Genomic DNA, 23,230 nt, shown 5'->3' with positions numbered 1-23,230 from the left:
AGAAGTGCTTATCTCACAATTCTGACTTTATAACGCAATTGCGAGCAAAGTCAGAATTAAATACATAAACTCAAAATTCTGAAAAAAAAACATTCTCGAAATTGGACTTTTAACTTGCAATTGTGAGTTTATCTCACTTGAGTTATGTTAGAATTGCGAGACACATACATATAAAGTCAGAAATGTTTCTTTTTTTCTCAGAATTGCTTATCTTGCAATTCTGAATTTGTTACGCAATTGTGAGTTACATATCAAACGTTTTCCCCTCATAATTGGACTTCAACCGGCAATTGCAAGTTTTTCTCTCACAATTTTGTATTTATATTCATCGAGTTGACATCTCACAAATCTGACTTTTTTTTTCAGAATTGCACAATATAAATTTGCAATTGAGAGTTATGTCAGAATTGTGAGACATAGGCTAAACTTGCATTTTTGAGATATAAAGTCAGAATTGTGACTTATTTTCTCAGAACTTGTCTCGCAATTCTGACTTCATAATGCAATTACGAGTTACAATTTAGATATTTTTACTTTCAGTTACAAGTTATATCATCGAGGCATAAACTCGTAATTCTGAGATGTAATGTCTGAATTGTGACTTTTTTGGACAGAAGTGCTTATCTCGCAAATCTGACTTTTTCTCAGAATTGCGCAATATAAACTTGTATCTCACAATTTTGTATTTATATTCAGTAGTTCTGACTTTATAAGGCAATTATGAGGTAAGTCAGAATTTTGAGATATATAAACTTACAATTCTGAAAACATAGTCTTTTTTCCTCTCGAAATGGGACTTTACCTCGCAGTTGTGAGTTTATATCTAGCAATTTTGTATTTATATTCAGTAGTTCTGACTCTTGAAAATCTTGCAATTTTGACTTTTTTACTCAGAATTGCTTCATACAAACTTGCAAAGACAAACTCGCAATTCTGAGATATAAAGTCAGAATTGGGACTTTTTTGCCTCAGAATTGCTTTTCTTGCAATTCTGACTTTACAATGCAATTGCTAGACGAATAAGCTTGCCATTTTAAAAACATATCAGTCTTTTTTCCCCTCGAAACTGGACTGCAATTGTGAGTTTATATCTCACAGTTTTTTATTTATATTCATTCTGACTCTGCGAGTTTACATCTTACAATTCTGACTTTTTTCTAAGAATTCCGTGATACAGACTCGCAATTTTGACTTTTTTACTCAGAATTGCGTAATATATACCTTAAATTATGAGTTTTAACTTCAGAATTGTGAGACAATATAGTCTGCAATTCTGAGATATAGTCTGAATTGTGACTTTTTTTTTGTCAGAAGTGCTTATCTCACAATTCTGACTGTAAAACACAGTTGCGAGGTAAGTCAGAACTGTGAGGTAATATAAACTCACAATTCTGAAAAAATGTCTTTTCTCCCTCAAAATTAGACTTTAACCTGCTGTTGATAGTTTATATCGTGCAATTTTGTATTTATATTTAACAGTTCTGACTCTCAAACTCGCAATTCTGACTTTGTTTTTTTAATCGCATGAGAAGAACTCACAATAGCGAGTTACAAAGTCAGTAGTGCAAGACAAACTTGCATTTCTGAGAAATAAAGTCAGAATTCTAAACTTACAATTCTGGCATTTTTCTTTATTTTATAGCATGCAATTGTGAGTTATTAAGTCAGAATTGTGAGATAGAAATTCTGAGAACATATCAATCATTTTGGCCCCCAAAACTAGACGTTATAACTCACAATTGTGAGAAAAAAAGTCAGAATTGCAGGTTTGTATCTCGCAATTCTAAGAGAAGCCAAAAGTTTGAGCTAAAAAGTCGCAGTAAGATTTTTTTTGTTTGTTTAATTCAGTGGTGAAATAATAAATAATTTATGACAGCCTTTTAATTTTTGGCTGAACTTTAAATTCACACTGTACAGCACAGCATTGCCCTGGGGCAACAGAAAGTTTTCTTACGCCCATGTGTTCAATACTTTTTTCATTAAAGGATTGCAACTAATTAGAATGTTTGAAAAGGCATCAAAAAACAGCCGTAAGGTTTGGGAGTCATTTAAAAGCAGGACATTCTGTTCTGACACATTGTCACAGGAGAACATGGTGTGAGAAGGTGGCAATTTTATTTGCTTAAGTAATCTTATTTAAAATGACATGAACTGTACATAAAAAAATATATTTGCCAGGTTTTAAGTGTTTTATTTTGCATGTTCAGAAATTCAGTTTATCTTTTCTTTGCCTCGGGGCAACAAGTTATACCAATGAAATGACCCCAAATGAACCAAAAAAAATTATTTTTATCATGTGCCATCAAAGTGTGTGCAGTAGAGGGCTAGGGGTCATAGAAAAGTAGGATTTTTTTCTGCAATGACAAACATGCTAAATTAACTTTAAAAATATGAAGTCTAGACGAATGGTCCCTTTAAGATGTGAAAGGAGGCAGATGATCCTGGTAACACGTGTTACTGCTGTTGCTGTATTGTCATCGTCAACCGGTTTGGACTAGAACTGCAGCGCACATACATGGGTACAGAGAGATGCACGTGGCATGTGTTTACAATGTAATCTACAGTAAGATAATTAAAACAAAAGCAGCCAGATTAAGCAAATGCCATAAACGCAATCTACAAACATTTTCCGGAACACAAAAAGCTACTCAGCATGAAAACTACGCATCCGCTACTTGGAGCGGATGGTTCCTTTAAATACAGATTAATGCCAATTAAATTCAAAACAGTCTCTAAAAGTCTGTAAAGCGTTGACGGGAAATGGTCGATGTTGAGTTGACGCTGCAGACAAGCTGTGCATATTCATTGTAATTGTATAAGAAAGGAAGTTAGAGCATCGAAATGTGAAGCTGGACCAGCGAGAACAGCTTCAAACCGGTTTAAACGCCTGGCAACAAAAGCCGGAGCTCTTACAGAACACACCGCACAATGATGAAGGACAGACCGAGATGTTGCAGCTCAGCTTATCTACAATCATGTATGTAGATCATAGTGGTCATCCCACATTATGACACAATGATAAGACATTTCAAAGCATAACGCAGGATTGTCTAAAGAGCCAGTTCAACATCCTGAACTGAATTTACCACGGAAATCATCTTTTCTCGGTTGGTGAGGTAAGTAATTTCGTTCATTTTCAAATCTTAATTAGATTGTAATTTGTTTCAATAGAATATTCTGTAACATACTGGATCGTTTACTACTTCACACGCATGTCTTTTAATAATACATGTAATGCACGTCTTTGTTTTTCATCATTTTTATTCATTTTTCCGACAGATTAAATTATAAAGTTATATACAACTGAAAAGCAAAAAAAAAAAAAAAACATGCAGAATATAAACCTGCAAAAAGTATTCAGGCTTCAGGAGCGCGCACGAGTGCAGTTGAGCGCTCACCGCAATTGTGGCTCAGTGCGCGTCTCCGCGAACATCCGTGCGCTGCTTTGGTGACACGCGTTTCTCACATCCTGCTATCGGCGTTGTTTTTTAGGGAAGAAGTAACGTTAAGGTTGTGGTAGAAAATACTTAATACATGATTCCAAGAATAAAATGCAGAACATCTACTGTTTGTTTTGCATGGTAAGCAGCTATTTCCCTTATAAGAGTCATTCTACTTTTTTTAATGTCCACTTTTGGTATGGCAAGATGTCTTAAAAAATGTTTTTTATTTTTCTAATATTTCAACTTAGACCACATTATAAGATTACCTTTATGAATACATATAAATTTTAGCTTAATTAATTTTTTTGTGCAATTATTTAAAGACCACATGTACCATTTGTTTTTGTTTTTTTGTCACTGGTGTTACCTTCTTTGGCAAAATGAAAAGTTTTTATAAAATATTTCTTCTGTGTTACAGAAAATATATATTTTTAGATTATGTTTTATTTATTTAATGTGACAGAAAAAAAACCCAGTAACACCAGTGACACAATGAATCACCAGTCACATACATAAGACCTAATATACTGATGTTGTTACACATAGAAAAAATGAAAATTATAATGAAAAATGCATTTTACAAAATGGCTGCTGCAAAGTATCAAACCACATGTTGTCAATCATGGTATACTCACTAAATTAAGTAGTTTAATCTATTTGTATTCTAGTTTTTTACAATTCTCTAACAATACAGTAGGTCACACTAGTGACTTAAACTAAAAGCTGCATATGAAATCCCTGAGATAAATAAGAAAATTTCTGATACCTGAAAAGAGATAGTGGACTTAACATGGGCCTTTTTTCATATTTTTATTTTATTTTCATTTTTTTATTTTAAAATAAAAAAAATTTGTTAAACAGTAACACAACTTCAGAGGAACACTACTTTTCCTATATATTTGATCATATTTATTAAGCATTTAGTTTAGTAGTTTTAACTATTAAATGTAATAGTTATGAATACATTACTGTATTTGAAATGGTAAAAAAAAAAAAAGTTTTTGACCTCAAAATTAAGCACTTTCCCTCTGTACATGGCTGTGGGAATGAGTTGTTTTGTGGTGCTTGGAATTTAATATAATTAAAAAATTAACAAATATTGCCACATTAATGGCTTAAGAATGTGTAATTGTTTTAATAACATATTGTTTCATTTTAAAATATAAATACATTGTAACCCTAAAGTGTTTTTCAAGTGTAATATTTCTGTAAAATCTAGGTACAGAATAATTGATTATAAAAATGGTCATTTTTGTGTGTGTACAGAAATTAAATGATAACAGAATTTAATTTTTAGCCTGAACTGTTTCTTAAATTTGTTTTTCCCCACAGGAACCCTTAGAAACATGAGTGCCCAAAGTGCCCAGAACATCAAGCAAGCCCCGGATGGTGGATGGGGTTGGGCCATTGTGGTCGCCTCTTTCATGGGTCAGCTCCTGGCCTACGGTTCGCCCCAGTCAGTGGGGGTGCTTTACCCTGAATGGCTAAGCACCTTCCAGGATGGCAAAGGCATGACAGCGTGGGTCGGCTCTCTCGTGTCTGGGGTTGGACTCATTGCTAGTAAGTTTACAACAGATGCATTAAGCTTAATAAATCTGCATAAACATATGCTTTCCATTGCATTTCCACCATTTTCCCCGTTAAATATATGTGGTAAACATAAACCAAGAACACAATTAATCACAATGAATGTAATGACTATGCTCTTCCAACTCCATACGATCATAATTCACAATTAAAACTACACTGAAAAAAGATGTAAAAACGATTTAAACTTAAAAAATGGAAAACAAAGAAACAACAAATAACACATTGACCTAACCATGACATTCTGATGTGAAAAACTGGGTAACACTTTATTTCAAGGTGTCCTTGTTACACGTTACATGTACTTACTATTATAACAACAATTATTATACATAATTACATGCAGGTAACCCTAAGCCAAACCCTAACTCTAACCACACAGTTAGTATGTAGTTAACTATTATTACTCAGTACTTAAATGTACAGTATCTCACTAAGGTGAGTACACCGCTTACATTTCAGCAACCATTTTAGTATATCTTCTAAAGTGACAATACTTCAGAAATGAAACTTGGAAATATTTTAGAGTAGTCAATGTGCAGCTTGTATAGCAGTATAGATTTACTGTCCTCTGCAAATAACTCAACATACAGCCATTTTTTGTCAAAATAGCTGGCAACCAAAGTGAGTACACCTTAAGTAATAACAGCAGTATGTTGTTTAACCATGCAAAGCCACATGTCCTATTCATCATGTTTATGATTTTGTCTGCTTGACATGACCATACAAAGTTGTGTATCTTGTATTCGAGCAGTTAAAATTTGGTGCTTGAAGTACAAATCTCTCATACTGACCACTGGATGTTCAACATGGCACCTCATGGCAAACATTTGTTGCTCTCTACAAAGATGGCCAAGGCTATTAAAGGCTCAGTAACACCCTGAAACTGAGTAACACTACGTTGGTCAGGGTCATACAGTGTTTTTTAAGATGCAAGGCTTGCAAGTGTCGATCAACAGAACCTGCCTTCAAAAAACAGATGCATGAGTGCTGCCAGCATTGCTTTAAAGGTTGCAAAAGTTGAAGGTCAGCTTTTCAGTGCTCAGACCATACACCACACACTGCAACAAGTCAAGCTAGTCAACAATTTGTATAGGCATCCTCCCAGACGGAAGCCTCATCTGAAGCTGGCTCACAAGAAAGCCTGCAAACAGTTTGCTGAAGACAACCAGTCGAGCATGAATTAATGGAAACATGTCCTGTTGTCTGATAAGTCTAAGGTAAACTTGTTTGGCTCCGATGGTGTCCAGCATGTGAGGTGAGGTGCCCTGGTGAGGAGTACCAAGAAAATTGTGTGTAGCATCATGGTCTAGGGCTGCATGAGTGCTGCTGGTACTGGAGAGCTGCAGTTCATTGAGGGAAACATGGATTCCATTATGTACTGTACATTCTGAAGCAGAACAGGATGCCTTCCCTCCAGGTACTAGGCAGAAAGGCAAACACACCACCAAGATGACAACTGCTTTAATGAGGAAGCTGAAGGTGAAGGTGATGGGGTGGCCAAGTATGTCTACAGACCTGAATCCTATTAAGCACGTGTGGGGCATCCAGAAGTGTAAGGTGGAGAAGCACCATGTGGCTAATGTCCAGCAGCTCCTTGAAGAGTGGAAGAGGATCACAGCAACAATCTGTGAAGCTCTGGTCAATTCCATGCCCAGGATGATTAAGGCTGTTCCAGATAATAATGGTGCTAACACAAAATATTGACACTTTGGACAAGTTCACTTAGGGTGTACTCACTTTTGTTGCCAGCTATTTTGACAATAATGGCTGTATATTGAGTAATTTTCAGGGGACACTGAATCTATACTGCTATACAAACTGCACATTGACTACTCTAAAATATATCCAATTTTCATTTCTATAGTATTGTCCCTTGAGAAGATAATATGGTTGCTGAAATGTGAGGGTTGTACTCACTTTTGTGAGATACTGTAATTACATGCAGGTAGCCCTAAGCCAACCCTAACCATAACCATATAGTAAGTATGTAGTTAACTATTATTACCAAAGACTATAGAATACCCAAGACATGTCACTCGTGTAGTTTTGAATGGGGAAAAATGCAACGCTCATTATGGCCGCGAAGCCCCGCCTTCTTAGTGAAAGAGCCAATAGTTGATTAGAAAAGTCAGCGCGTCACTGCAGCTGCCGTTAGAAGTCCCAGTTGCTATAGAAACAATCGGCGCTCTAAGACGTGCGCTCAGTAATGCGCATGCGCACTGGCTCATCTAGCCAGAAAAATACGCGTTTTATCACGCTATTGGAGCACAAGGAACCATATTTATGAGGCAGTTCTTGTTGGATTTCTTTGAATATTTAAAATATGAAATTTATTCGTAAGCTTGGTGAACAGTTTTGGAGAATTTGATGTTTCCCCATTCAAACAGATAGGAGCTGCACTTGTATGCCCGAGAGGCGTTTCAAAGATGGCCGCCGAGTGACATGACTTGCCTTAAAGGGACTTTGTTATTACTCAGTACTTAAATGTATATTTACACTGTAACAAGGACACCTTAAAGGTTGTATCAGCGATTTCTAGCCTGAAACATAAAGTGTCAATTTCAGCTGACCTTTCTTCACGATCCGCTCGCTGCCTGCCCCATAAATTGTCGGTGAAAAAACCGCGTCTCTCTGGTCAGCCTAGGGTCCGAGATATGCCAAAAAAACAATCGGCACTACCAACCTTTCCACAGATAAACAAACAGTGTTCCAACCAATCAGCGTCAGGGGTTTGGTGTTGTGGACTTTCGCTCCGCCTCCCTCACATCCCTGCACCAGTACGAAAGTCCACAACACCAAACCCCTGACGCTGATTGGTTGGAACACTGTTTGTTTATCTGTGGAATAGTTGATAGCTCCGATTGTTTTTTTGGCATATCTCGGACCCTAGGCTGACCAGATAGACGCGGTTTTTTCACAGACAATTTATGGGGCAGGCAGCGAGCGGATCGTGAAGAAAGGTCAGCTGAAATTGACACTTTATGTTTTAGGCTAGAAATCGCTGATACAACCTTTAAAATAAAGTGTAACCAAAGACTACGTTTTTCTTGTAAAATGTCTGTAGTGAAAGAAAAATGTTCTCATCCTTTTTTATAAGCCTTGACCTTATTTTTCCATTATGAAACTTGTTTACCATTTTAAAATGAAGAGCAGCATGTCAAATCAATAGGGGAACAATTGTGACTAATGATTTTCTGTTTGTGTCAGTGGGCCATTTGACGTCATGTCCTGTGTCAATCAAAATTTGCACTTGGTTATCTGAATAGTTCTTACGGCAGATTGTTTTAAGCAGCTATTGATTTTATTTCTATTTCGAGTTTCCCTTTCTCTAACTGAATGATGAATTTGTCCTTGTTTACAGGTCCCATCTGTAGTGCCTGTGTTGTGAACTTTGGGGCAAGACCTGTGACCATCTTCAGTGGGGTTATGGTCTCTGGAGGACTTATGCTTAGTGCTTTCGCACCCAATGTTCAGTTTCTCATATTTTCCTATGGGATTGTTGTTGGTGAGTATCTCACATTTCCTCATTGAAAAAGTTCCTTTTTCTAATTTGGTTCATTGCGCAACCTGTGTGTAAATGGTGGTTGATTGAACTCATACAATGCCAATTATTTCTGTTTAAATATCTGACGACCAATTTATTTACAGTTTCACATTTTTGTTCAATTCCATCTTCATATCACAACAATAAAACGTTTTTTATAGCAACAAAAGCAACAATAAACAATAATAATAACAAGAACAGGCAAAATAAATTAACTCTTACTGTTAATTAGCGTCATGCTTGAACTACACATCAAGCATTTATGTAACATATGTGACCCTGGATCACAAAACCAGCCATAAGGGTCATTTTTTTGAAATTGAAATGTATACATCATATAAATAAATAAGCTTTCCATTGGTGTATGGTATTTAGGATAGGACAATATTAGGCTGAGATACAACTATTTGAAAATCTGGAATCTGAGGGTGCAAAAAAAAAAAAATCAAAATACTGGGAAAATCACCTTTAAAGTTGTCCAAATGAAGTTCTTAGCAATGCATATTACTAATCAAAAATTAAGTTTTGATATTTTCACGGTAGGAAATTTACAAAATATCTTCATGGAACATGGAACATCATAATGAGTTTTGGCATAAAAGAAAAATCAATCATTTTGATCCATACAATGTATTTTTGGCTATTGCTACAAATGTACCTGTGGTACTTAAGACTGGTTCTATAGTCCAGGGTCACATATTAAAAACTGATTACGGGAGAATACGTAATATAGGAAAATATCTGTAAAACAGATTATCGGTCGTTCTCTAAAAAGTAAATGCACTTAGTTTTACAATTTTGCTCAAAATGAGGTCAAATGTTTTCTTAAGTCTGCCTATTAAAACCTGAAAAAAAAACATAAAACCTTTATACTAGGGCTGTCACTAATGATTATTTTGTTAATCAAGTATTCTGTTTATTATTCTGACGATTACCCGAACAATCAGATAATTCTAATTAATTTAAGGTCATAAAAATAGTCTATATACATTAGTAAACAATAGCCTTTGAAATTACTTAAAGTACATATATAAAAGCAATAAAGCAATAATTAGTTCAAATAAAGTATCAAAAGCAAGTAATCATTTGGTTTTATTAAACAAAACTGTTAAAATACATAGGCCTGGTTTCACAGACAGGGTTTAGACTAAACCAGGATTAGGCCGTAGTTCAATTAGAACATTTAAGTATTTTTTTATAAATGTGCCTTCGAAAAAACATTACTGGCGTGCATCTTGAGACAAAACAAGGCCACTGATATATTTTAAGATCAATCAGTGCAAGTTTTTAATATTTGTTCATTTCTTTACGGCGAAAATACTACAGCCACTGTAATTTCTTTAATATGTGGACATCAAAACGTATAAATCAGAGCGAGGGTTCGAGCTTTTATTTTGAAATCACGATGAACAGTTAGCATATTAAGAAAGATATTGATGTATTCTCTTGTGTTTGCATAGGTTTATAAAAAAATTATCTTACAAATATGCTGCGTTCCTAGGTGAACGTTAAACTCAAACTCACAGCGATATGCAGAGATGGAGTTTGAGATGCTTCACACATGTAAATGATAACCTGCATCTCATACATTAATTTAATCAAATTGTAGTGTTTGTGAAATTACAATAGACTTATGTTTTATTATATGCCACTTCTGGTATTTTGCTGGTTACTCGACACGGGCAGAATGCAGTTGAGGATTTTTTTATATCAAATACTCTAATTAAATTGAGGAATCGTGAAAGCCCTACTTCATACCTCTATATATAATAATAACATAATTAACAGTATTAGTCAATTAGTTTAGAGTGATATTTAGAATTTGAGTATAGTGTGGTGCTCAAACTCCTTCCAACTATGTTTGCCTTCATAATATATGTTTATATGATTATGATGATTTTATGAGCTGTTAACCTTTGCCTGAGTTTTCTTTAACCTCACATTTTTATTTTACAGGACTAGGTTGTGGACTTGTTTATGCTGCTACTGTAACTATCATATGCCAGTATTTTGACAAGAGACGCGGTCTTGCCCTCGGCATCGTTACAACAGGTAAATATATGATCTGTCAAAAATAATAAACTACCAGTCTAATGTTTTGACAATAAAAAAGAACAATTTGATCTAAAAGCTCAGTGACTCAATGACAAAGCATACCTATACATTTGAAATGTATTTATTTGAATGGATGCTATATTTAAAGGGAGAGTTCATCCAAAAATGATTTATTTACCTTCAAGCCATCCTAGGTGTATATGACTTTCTTTTTTTTTCAGACGAATACAATCAAGAGTATTATTAAAAAATGTCTTGGCTCTTCCAAGCTTTATAATGGCAGTGAATGGGTGTTGAGATTTTGAAATCCAATAAAGGTTATCCATCCATCATAAAAAGTGTTCCACACAGCTAAGTGGGCTTAATAAAGGCCTTCTAATGTGAATTATCCATACTTAAAACTTTATAAACCATAATTTCTATCTTCCGCTAACTGTCGTACACACATTCATGATAGTAAGCTCTGGTGAGAAGTGACCAATGCAGAAGCAAAGAGGAAAGAGCAAAACAAAACATCGGTCGCGGATTTTGATACAAACCATGAGGAGACTGGTTTTCCTTTGTTTGCTGTAAACAAAACGCCACTCTCTAGCGGATAGAGATTCCGGTTTATAAAGTTTGAAATAAGAATATTTTTCTTACACAAACGCATCGATTTCCCCCACCTGGAGCTGTGTGGAGCACTTTTTATGATGTATGGATGTACTCTATTTTGCCTCAAAAACTCGACCACCATTCACTGCCATTAAAAACCTTGGAAGAGCCCAGACATTTTTTTATATAATTCACTACACTCCAGACTTTGTTCATCTGGAAGAACAAAAAACATATACACCTAGAATAGCTTGAGGGTAAGTAAATCGTGGAATAATTTTCATTTTTGGGTAAACAATCCCTTTAAAGGACAAGTTCACTTTCAGAACAAAAATGTACAGATAATTTACTCACCTCCTTGTCATTCAAAATGTTCATGTCTTTCTTTCTTCAGTTGTAAAGAAATTATGTTTTTTAAGGAAAACTTTTCAGGATTTCTCTCCATATAGGGGACGTCTATGGAGTTTAAACTTCTAAATGTAGCTTTAAATAGCTCAAAATGATCCCAGTCGATGAAGAAGGGTTATATCTAGTAAAACGATCAGTTATTTTTGAAAAAAAAAAAAAAAAAAAATTACAATTGATGAAATTTTTAACCTCAAATGCTTGTTTTCTCTAGCTCTGCATGTACTCTGGTGTATTCTGGTTCAATACAGTTAGGGTAGGTCGAAAAACTTAATTTTCTTCTCCAACTTCAAAATCGTGCTACGTCGCTGTTTTACCTTTTTTTGTAAAGGGTGTTTGATCTTGTTTGCATGTAAAAACCAGAATACACAAAGAACACACAGAGTTAGACAAGATGAGCATTTAATGTTAAAAAGTTTATCAATTGTACATTTTTTAGAAAACAACTGATCGATTCACTAGATAAGACCCTTCTTCCTCGGCTGGGATCATTAGAGCCCTTTGAAGTTGTATTTAAACTGCATTTTGGAAGTTCAAACTCACGGGCACCATAGAAGTCCACTATATGGAGAGAAATCCTGAAATGTTTTCCTCAGAAAACATAATTTCTTTACAACTGAAGAAAGAAAGACATGAACATCTTGTAAAAAAAATTTTTGTTTTGGAAGTGAACTTCTCCTTTAATAAACAATAAAACTAAAACAGTTCAATCCCAATATTGCTCATACTTAACCGTCTCTTTTTTCCAGGTTCAAGTATTGGAGGTTTTCTCTATGCTACTGTGCAGAATGAGTTCATTGCACTCTTTGGACTCGATGGCTGCCTTTTGCTTATTGGCTGCTTTGCACTAAACATCATCGCCTGTGCTGGACTCATGAGACCCCTGCACCTGCCGGCCTACTACCTGAAACAGAGAGCAGCGCTGGCAGAGAAGGCAGATGAGAAGGTTCTTGAAAAGCCCCCTGTCTTAGAGGAACCAATCAAGAAAAATCAGTCCGTCAACGTTGCAATCACAGGGGAGACGAAAGACCCTCCACCATATGAGAAGAGCCTTGTGAGTTACACAGCGTTGGTGCGGCTCATGATGCAGAAGCAGAAGGAGTACTCTGAATACTTGCACTCAATGGCGGAACTGCTTCAGAACGGGGTCTTCTTGGCCATGTGCGTGTCTTTGTTCGCATATTGCTTGGGAGCATACACTCCTCTTCTCTTCCTGGAGGATTTGGCTCAGAGCGAGGGTCTCATCAGTGGCATCAGCCCCATCCCGCTGGTCTCCATCATGTCTATTTCTGCTGGAATGGGGAAGCTGTTGCTGGGTGTCATGATAGACATCCGCTGGATGAACAGCATTTTTCTGTACACCTTTACCCTGCTGGGATCAGGGGTCGCTCTTCTTATAATCCCCATCACCAAGAACTACGCTGGGCTGCAGGCCATCTCAGCGCTGCTGGGGTTTTTTTCTGGAAATTGGTCCGTTTTACCCTACATGACCACTAAGGTTGTGGGAATGGATCGTCTGACTGAGGCATATGGGATCTTGATGTTCTTTGGTGGATTTAGTATAATGCTCGGACCACCAGTCGCAGGTAACTTTTTGACCTGTTGCTGATGGCAGATCTGTTAGAGTAGAACTCCAATGCTTAAAATTCAGTAGATTTCAGTAGTTTGCAAATTCATTAGTGCAGACTAGAGGCTGGCAAAAATTTGCATTTAAAAATCTGATTAGTTAATTAATTAATTATTTTGAAGACATAAATTGGATCTTTTTAGGACATAATGTGTTTTTTCCAGAGTTAGCTTACTTATGTATATCAAATGAAATATTTAAAAAACTAAATATTTAATAAACTATATAACTTTAACACTGGTTCTTTTAACTGTAAAATTTTAAACATAGTTCACCCAAAAATTAAAAAGTGATTTACTCACCCTCAAGCCATTCTAGGTGTAAAAGACTTTCCTCTTTCAGACTAATAAAATCCGAGTTATATTAATGAATAATCTGGCTCTTCCAAGCTTTTTAATGGCAGTGAATGGGTGTTGAGATTTTGTGCATCTATCCATCATAAAAAGTACTCCACATGGCTCGGGGGGTTAATAAAGTACTTCTGAAGTGAATTGATGCTTTTGTGTAAGAAAAATATCCATATTTAAAGACAAAAGGAGATTGGTTTTCCTTTGCTGTGAACAAAACTTGGTTCTTGCAAGACTAGCATATCTCACTGGAGCTTACACTATGCCTAAAGTTTTAAATATAGATATTTTTCTTACACAAATGCATCGATTGGCTCCAGAAGGCCTTTATTAACCATGAGCCATGTGGAGTGGATAGACTTTATTGGATTTCAAATGCTCAACACCCATTCACTGGCATTATAAAGCTTGGAAGAGCCAAGATATTTTTAATATAACTATATATTGTGTATTTGTCGGAAAGAAGAAAGTCCTATACACCTAGGATGGCTTGTGGGTGAGTAAATCATGGGGTAATTGTCATTTTTGAGTGAACTATGCCTTTAATTCATTAAATATATATATTACATTACAAATGAGTTTCTATAGGCAGCTCAATGGTGTGTTTTTTGTCTGCATCTTTTAGTTTATTTAAAAATATAATAAACACCCTTTAAAGACCCTCTTTACTGTCTGTTAGAATCATTTGTAAAGTTGGTTGAAAATGTTATAATCATTTTTACTTTTAGATTTTAAAAACTAGATTGTTTTCTCTATTTTGGAATTCGTCACTGATTCAGGTGACATTTCAAACATGAAATGTAATGAATAAACTGTTTAAATTGAATTCCATTTAATTCTACTTCTATCAATTCAAATTATAATGCTGTGTCGTGTTTGCTACAGAATATCGATCAATTCAAATTAAATGTGCAGACAAAATTGTGCAGAATGTTTACCTGTGACACACAGTACAGTACATTATGTAACTCTACCGTTTGTTTTGTTTCTTTCTCCAGGCTGGATTTATGACTGGATGCACTCTTATGACCTGGCGTTCTACTTCAGTGGAAGCTTTGTGCTGCTGGGAGGAGCTGGCCTTTTCCTCGCTGCCTTGTGCTGTTGGAACAAAAACCAGGATGAAACCAACACGCCAGACACAGAATGCGTTAATGACTATGACAAAGTGGCAACGGTTGCCTGAAGCATGACTCCAAGATTTATTGCTGTTCAGTGGATGAATTTCCCACACTCTCTAATTACAAAAAGCTGATACACTGAACATGTCAGATCAGTGGTTTTACTCAGCATGTTACACTGAAAAACATCCTTACACTTGTTATTTGTGGCCTTGTTTTAGGAGGCCCCGGATCTGCATACACAATTCCTACGGTTCCTTTTAGATTCGTTTTGTTTACTGTACAGATGGTATTGAAATATACGGAGATGGTGGAGTCCTCAGTGCCATGTTTCATCAGTCTTAGAGAAACAATGTTTTCAAAAGTTTTACAAGATTGCTGTTTTGTTTTTTGTATAGACGTGCAAGACTTTACACTACAACATAAATAATAAATGTCGCTTTTGTACTGGATAATGATTTCACAATCTGAAAAGCGTTGGGCAGTATTTGGACAGGTGATAATGTCTTGTGTTGTACCAAAGTTTTGGTTGTTGCTGGTTTATTTATTGTGTCTGTAAATGCTGTTCACAAGGGTCAGGCGTGCAGCACTAGACTAAGTGTGCTTTTATGTTTATGCCTTGTTTTCTATGCCTTGTTATGTAAAATGTTGGATTTTCTTAGTGATACAGACTGTAGTCTGTAGTTGAAAACCACATGCTATAAAGCAATATGTACCTGTGACATTGCTGTCAGGATATTTTTTATAGCAAGTTAGCTATCTTTTAATTTCCTTACTGTGTACTTTTTGAAATACCAGCCTATATTGACTGTTTTACACATCACATTTTGCTATAGACTGTGTGTGTTTGTATTTGTACTGCTTTCTGTTTGTTTCACTTTTTTGTCCTTAGCAAGACATTGTTACTTGAAATACGTTTTTATTATATTAATATTGACAGAACAGTAAAAAGTGGAATGGGACGCTTTGAAAACATGAGCCTGCACTTGTTCCATCAATGTTTATATTGTAAAAAGAAACCCATCACAGTAAACTTTTGGTTATTGCACCTTTTGAGTGTATTGAAACTTTGATCTTGACATTATTATTTATATTACTTTTATTGTTTTATTTTCATTTTTATGGTTTTTATTATTAAAGTATTGATGAATTTGAAATGTTTATTTGTTGCTTACTTTATAGTCAGTTTTCCTTTATAGCCAACACTAGTCAAAGTCTTGAAAGCTGTAAAGATTTGTACTGAGCTTCATTAGACTGCCATGATGTGAGGTGGCCTTGTGGTCTCCATGGATACAGTAACCATAGTGAGTGCAATCAGAGGTCTATGTATGCAGTCTCCAGTGTTTGTTTACCTGCAGGTTTTGATAAAGGTTGTTCAGGAACATGTCTCATCAAACATATGCACTACCGTGATAGATATTACTAGCAACAATCCTTCCTTTAACCACAAATTTAAGCCAAAGTTAGACTGATTGTCAAATTCATCTACATTTATATAATGTAAACCTTTAAGGGAAGACACTGCAGACACTGTTTTCATCAAGTTTGAGATTTTGGGCTTATTGGTTTTTCATTGAGTGTTTTTTCAGACTAGTGGAAAGAAAACATACAAGAAACACTGTTAAGTGTTTCATTAATAGCACTTTATCCATTTGTGTCAATAGATTTCAATTACAATGCATATATTTAAAAGCTTTTTTCTTAAAATGATTTTTTTTCTTCTGCACTGAGCCATAAATCTTCACTTCAGTAACACTTACACACTAAACTTGACATTTTTATTCATGTCTATATCCTGAAGGTTTTTACAGAGAGATTTGTTCATATATAACTTGCTTGATTTTATACATTTTATTCCCCCCAAAATAATAAAAAAATATATAGTTTTTAACATATGCAGTAAGACCTTAAAACCTAGTATATAATCATAGCAAAATTACAGTGGCCATGCAATTCTTTTTAAAACATGAATCAACAGCTTTTGCAAATAATATAAACTTAGGTTCATGCTTTAGTTAATCGGAGCAAACATGATTGTATATAAAATGGACATTTGGATATACATCCTAGAAATTGCAACAAAATGGAGACAAAAATACTCATTAAGAAAGTACATACTTAATTGATTACACTGATTATTGCACACATTTTTTGTATTACAAGTTTTCTAAAATGTTGGGTTTAAATATGCAAATGAGACATTATTTATTTAAATATGTGCTAATTTGCATACATTCTTATTTTAAAAAATCTAAACACTGGATGAAGTCAGTTTCAAACTTCTTGTTTATTTTTATTTTTTTTACATATTATAGTCAAAAGTTTTTACAGAGGGAATTTTGGGTATTTCACTTTGTCATGCCATAATTCATAATTTTTTTACAATTTAGGGGGGAATAAAATGTACAAAATCAAGCAAGTTACATATGAACAAAGCTCTCTGTAACAACCTTCAGGATTTAGACAGGAATAAAAATGTCAAGTTTGGTGTGTGTAAGTGTTACTGATGTGGAGATTTATGTCTAAGTGTAGAAAAAAAAACGTCTCAGGTTACGTAGGTAACCCTAGTTCCCTGAGGACAGGGAACGAGACGCTGCGTCCTGGTGGACACTATGGGAACTGCCTTCAGCATGACCGGTTCTGAAACAAATGTATGAAACAACGACAGTGAACTTGACACTGGCCGGCGCCAGCCTATGACATCATCATCAGGCGCCTGTTAGTATAAAAGCAGGTGCCTGAGAGCACATTACCATCTTTTTGTCTGACGGAGGTATGTGCAGGGCCCGAGGCATGGCCACGAGACGCAGCGTCTCGTTCCCTGTCCTCAGGGAACTAGGGTTACCTACGTAACCTGAGACGTTCCCTTCCGGAGGGAACTCTACGCTGCGTCCTGGTGGACACTATGGGAACGATTATACCAACACCGCCATGCCGAGGGATAGGTGATCAAACTGACTGAATGAGGAGTCAAGAAGGAAATCACCCCTGCATCAGCGAGAGTCGCTGGGGCCCAGTGACCTGCCACGGCTAGCCCGGCTACCTGTGCACGCAACTCTCAAGCGTGGAGGCCTAGAGGAAGCCTACTACACTTAGCTCTCTAAGTGAAGGAGCTCATAAACGCCCTGACCATAAGGGGCGGAGTTTAGGGAATGGAGGTCTCGGCAGGGCGGACGCCTGCTCTAGGGACCTGACAACAATCAGTGCTACAGGTATAGATGGGGAAGCGGAGCTTCTGGAGAATGGAGGCTTCATAAAAGACTCTCTGAAAAGAGAGGAAACCTGACAACATTCCATCCACTAGCTCTTTAGGAGTGGAGGTCTCAAAATAACCCTCCAGTGAGGGGAGACCTGGCTACACTCACGCTTGAAAGTACTGAAAGCGGAGCTTCTGGAGAATGGAGGCTTCATAAAAGACTCTCTGAAAGAGAGGAAACCTGACAACATTCCATCCACTAGCTCTTTAGGAGTGGAGGTCTCAAAATAACCCTCCAGTGAGGGGAGACCTGGCTACACTCACGCCTAGAAGTACTGGAGGCGGAGCCTCTTGAGAACGGAGGCTTCACAGAAGACTCTCTAAAAAGAGAGGAAACCTGACAACGTTCAGTCCACCAGCTCTTAGGAGTGGAGGTCTCACTAGCCCTTCAGTGAGGGGAGACCTGGCTACACTCACGCCCGGAGGAAAAAGCCTATACTCGACACTGGGGGTATTCAGTGAGGCTGCATAGCCTATGCAACCCGAACTACCCGAGTGGAGCTTCTGCTCAGAGGGAATCTACAGAGTGGAGGTCTCATGACCTAACTACACTTAACACTGACGACGGCCTGTGAGGCTGAATAGCCTGTGCAGCAGGCCTGTCTAAGTGGAGATTTCCCGAGGAGTGGAGGCTTCGCCGAAAGGAAGCCTGGCAACACTCTGTGAGTGAGGCTGGCAATGTTCTGCGAGCAGCAGAAGGACTCTAAGAGTGGAGGTCCCAAGACCTACTACACTTCAACACTGCAGGCGTTCATCGAAGCTGAACAGCCTAAACGACAGTACTGCCTGAGTGGAGTCTGGAGAGTGGAGGCTTTCTAAAGAGGGAGCCTTACACACCTCCGTGCTTAGCTAGGAAGAGCTCTGAGAGTGGAGGTCTCATGACCTAACTACACTCTAGCCTTGAAGGTCATCCGCGAGGCTGACTAGCCTGTGCGACAGAAATACCTTCATTTTGGAGCTCTCCTGGAGAGTGAGGCCTGAGGAGGCCAGACACTCGATCCTGCTAGCAGCGCTATCTGGATTAGAGAATGCCCAAAGACTTCGCGTGAGCAAACACCACAAATGTGGTTTTGAGTAGGTGTCCTGAGCATAGCGAGGATCACCAGATTTGCAGTCTCTAGGCGATAGCGGAGCCTGAAAGTGGAGCTTCTGGAGAGGGGAGGCTTCAGCAGAAAGACTCTCTAAGCGAGAGGAGGCCTACGACGCTCTCCCTAGGAAACTCTACAGAGTGGAGGCCTCAGGTAAAACCCTCTAGGCGAGGGGAGGCCTGACTACACTCGACGCTCAAGAAAGGCAGATACTCACAGTCAGAGCCAATAATGAAAAATTCTCATTTATCATCTAGCTCTGTGTAGTGGAGGCTCCGAGACTACATCTCCAAGGAGAGAAGCCTACAACACTAGTTTTTGGTGAGTGGAAGACTGCACTCCCCCAAAAAATAGTCAGCGAGGCACTCATGGGCCTGCCAGCTGCTATAACTGTGAGAGTGAAGGTCTCAGTACTGTTGGCTGTGACAGAGGGAGACCTATTACACTGTGCTATCGAAGGAGTTGTAAAACTTAAGGGTTTTGGAACCAACTCGAAGAACGGGCACGGAGGATTACCTGCGTGGTCCGTAGGAGAAAGGAACCTGCCTTTACGGGAGGAACCTTACCATAAGTATGGATTTTAGTTAAGTGCCTGAATTAGTGCACTCACCACTCGCGTGGATTTCAGAGAGTGCTCAAAGACTTTGCGTGAGCAAACACCACAAATCGTGGATTTAAGAAGGTGCTCTAAGCGTTTCGCGAGAAAGACACCTGTATTAACCCGGGTGATAGCAGAACCCGGAAGCGGAGCTTTCAGTGAGGGAGGCTTTAAGCTCTCGAACATAACAAGCCTGACGACGCTCAACTGAGGAAGCTCTATCGAGTGGAGGCCTTGGAATACACGCCCTCTCATAGAAGGGAGGCCTACTTTGTTTTACACTCAACGCTTGTAGTGACAGGTCCACGGAAAGAGTTCACAAGCTGCCTTAACCTTGTGTTCTCCCGGCCTGTATTTCTGGGAAGTGGAGGCTTAACAGAAACACCTCATGTAGAGGGAGCCTAGCAACACTCGACCCAGTAAAAAGCTCTCATGAATGGAGGTCTAAAAATGACCAGCCACATTCAGCGCTAAGAAGTATTATCTTATGTCTCTCTTCACAGAGGACTTCGCAGAGAGGAGGCCTCCTAGGCCTGCTACACTCAATTCTACTTCAAAGCGGGGCTTTTTAAAGAGAGCGGAGGCTCTAGTAAAACACCTCTCTCTCAGAGAGGGAGCCTTGACAACGCTCTATTCACCCTAGCACAGTGGAGGTCTCACATATGTGTATATGAAAATACACAGGGAAGGTACCTGACCACACTCATGCAAAAAGAGTATTACTCTTAGCAGGGTTTGAGTGAGCGGAGGCTTCGGCAGAGCGATACTCCGCCTGAAGCAGCTTGACAACGCTCAAGAGGGTTATTCTCGTATGTATATGTATGTTGGATCATGTCTATACCAAGCTCACTCTAGCGGAGGTTTCAAAACCTGACAACGCTTAACCCACGAGGGGGTTTCTACGAGTGGAGGTCTCTACACACTGTTTTCTTTTATAGAACGAGGGGAGACCTGGCTACACTCGGCACTTGGTGGCAGTAGAACTCAAGAGGAGCTCGAAACTGCAATAGTAATCACCCAAGCGGAGCTGGTAGACAAAGGAAAACATACACATACACGCTTGAATATTTTATTAAAGTGTCTTTACTGTTCACATACCGGGCCAACAGACGGAGCCTCAGTCTCATCGTTGGCCCAGCCCCGGAATCAAGGGGAAAAGGGAGGGGCAGGTAGCCCCACACTGGCCTCGTCTCTGGCCCTTGGGCCAGGACGGGCCTGGTTTCCCCCCGGTGTTTAGGTGGAGGCGTGGACCGGCAAGGGATGCAAACCCCCGGGGCTCGGTCCAGATCTTTTAGCAGATCAGCCTGGTGCGCCTCTGCAACACTGCCATCGTGTGCAGAGGAGCACCGGCCACTGCCGCATATGCTTTGGAGCCTTCAGGGTCGATGTCCCTCGCTCTGAGAGATAGTTCGCAACCGTCAGCGAGAGACATCGTCACATATCCGCGCCCGTGCATTCCCTCGACATCAGCATGATTCACATGCCGATGCCTGTGAATGCGGGCTGAATATGGCCTGTCCCATTCCCTCTCGATCTCTTAAGCAGATCAGGAAGGAATGGGAGGCTCACAGGAGTTGGCTTTGTCATGGCCCGGAAGAAGCCGCTCGTCTAGTCTGCCGAGAGCGGCCTCTTCCCTCGCGGGCTTCCACTGTAGATACAAGCGGGCAGCCGCGCGGTCCATAACAGACATCAACTCTTCATATGCGGGGCAGAGAGGCTGCATGGGCTCAAACGAGCTCATATTTGTTCCATTTCAACCTCCTGCTCGCCCTGGCTTGAAGCCAAAAGAGCACTCGCTGCAGAACCGGAGGATGTGAGAGACAACACATCATCCGCTAGCAGCGCATTCTCGTCTCCGGCTGACGTGCGCGAGCGATTGAACGCTCTCTCAAACTCGTCAGCCAGCTCCACCCGTGAGCCCCGCAATCTCGGCCGCCGAGCAGCCTCAGCTGTGGCGGGACCGGAGCAGCGTGGGGCAGATGGATGGCCCGATTCCCTCGAGAAAAGGGCCAGACGAGAATGGAGTTTCTTCAAAGTGAAACTCTCACAATGAACGCGCTCCGCTCTTCTAGAGCCGAGCGCGCGTGCTCTTACACCTAAACACACCAAACAAAAGGTTGTGTGCGTCATCAAGTGTCAGATTTCTCTGACACGGATCCGCACACTTCCTACAGTTTTCTTTCTCTAGGCATCGCTGTACTCACTCGTTTAGAACAGAGGACTCTGAAGACAAAAAGATGGTAATGTGCTCTCAGGCACCTGCTTTTATACTAACAGGCGCCTGATGATGATGTCATAGGCTGGCGCCGGCCAGTGTCAAGTTCACTGTCGTTGTTTCATACATTTGTTTCAGAACCGGTCATGCTGAAGGCAGTTCCCATAGTGTCCACCAGGACGCAGCGTAGAGTTCCCTCCGGAAGAGAACTCATTTTGAGAAAACGGTCTTTAAAAATATGCATTGTAATTGAAATTTCTTGACACAAATAGATAAAGTGCTATAAAAAGAAACACTTGACAGTGTTTTCTTTCCACTAGTATAAAAAAAGGGTTTATAAAAATAAAAAAAAAGCCCAAAATCTCAAACTTGCGGTTTTGCCTGCAGTGTCTTCCCTTAAAGGAAAATTATGTTTTTATGGATAGAGAACTATTTTAGCCTTAAAGCAATGGTTTGAAGTTACAAATGTCTCAATGATGGATTTGTTTATTACAAGCAGCTTTTCACTTTACAAGATTTTAATTGGTGAATTTGTGTGGATTACTTTTGAATTATGTGATGTTTTTATCAGCTGTTTGGACTCTCATTCTGACGACACCCATTCACTTAGTAATCGAGTTATGTCATGCTAAATTTCCCCCAATCCATTCAGAAACAGAAGAATCTTGGATGACCTGAAAGTAAGTACATTTTCAAAAAAGTTTTAATTTTAGTGTAAACGTTTCCTTTAATAGGAAATAATGTTTTCAAAAATAGATCTTGAATTATTTTTCTTACCTCATTGGCAAATTGTTTTATTATTATTATTTTAGTTTTAAGTATTTCATACAATTTATGCATATGAACTATTGTTTTATTGAGAAGTTTAAAATGAATAGTAGGTACTTTTCTGCCAGTTGGAAATAATGGAAGCTGACTAAGAGGAAAGAGTGTAATCCATCTGCAGTCCGACTTGGCAAAATATCAATAGAGGAAGAGGAGGGAGACGATAAGGGCAGCCAAACATTTCATCAATAAAACACTTGCTCTATACATAGAAAATCCCATGCATCCAGAGTTTAAATAAGTAGGTATGCTTAATAAACACAACTAACTATCATTTCTACTTATAATGTAATGTATCTGCTTATACTGTCGTTACTGTATACAAAAGCTCAATATTCTGACTTGAAAAGAGGTGAAACACATACCTGCAGTCACCAGAGGGCCTCAGTGAACCAGGCAAGCAGGCTTGCAATCAACTGTCTAAAAGATTTGAAGTTTTAACATAATTTAGACTTCAGTTAGGCCTAATAAACAACATGTGTCAAACATTGTGATATTCATAAACGTTGCTTAATATTACTTTTA

At 38.5% G+C, this 23,230-nt stretch overlaps 1 protein-coding gene across 1 annotated transcript; it reads left to right on the top strand.

The window, feature by feature from the left end:
* Nucleotides 1-2,543: 2,543 nt before the first annotated feature.
* On the top strand, nucleotides 2,544-15,837 carry slc16a9b (solute carrier family 16 member 9b). The gene is made up of 6 exons (XM_073828587.1): nucleotides 2,544-3,116; nucleotides 4,776-5,003; nucleotides 8,395-8,538; nucleotides 10,534-10,629; nucleotides 12,381-13,217; nucleotides 14,604-15,837. The coding sequence occupies exons 2-6, from the start codon at nucleotides 4,790-4,792 to the stop codon at nucleotides 14,786-14,788; spliced, it is 1,476 nt and encodes a 491-aa protein (XP_073684688.1). The 5' UTR covers nucleotides 2,544-3,116; nucleotides 4,776-4,789; the 3' UTR covers nucleotides 14,789-15,837.
* Nucleotides 15,838-23,230: the final 7,393 nt, after the last annotated feature.

The sequence above is a fragment of the Garra rufa genome, chromosome 22 (assembly GCF_049309525.1).
Source record: "Garra rufa chromosome 22, GarRuf1.0, whole genome shotgun sequence".
NCBI classification, from domain to species: Eukaryota; Metazoa; Chordata; class Actinopteri; order Cypriniformes; family Cyprinidae; genus Garra; species Garra rufa.
Note: the sequence above shows the minus strand (reverse complement) of the source record. Positions and strands in the feature narration are given on the sequence as shown.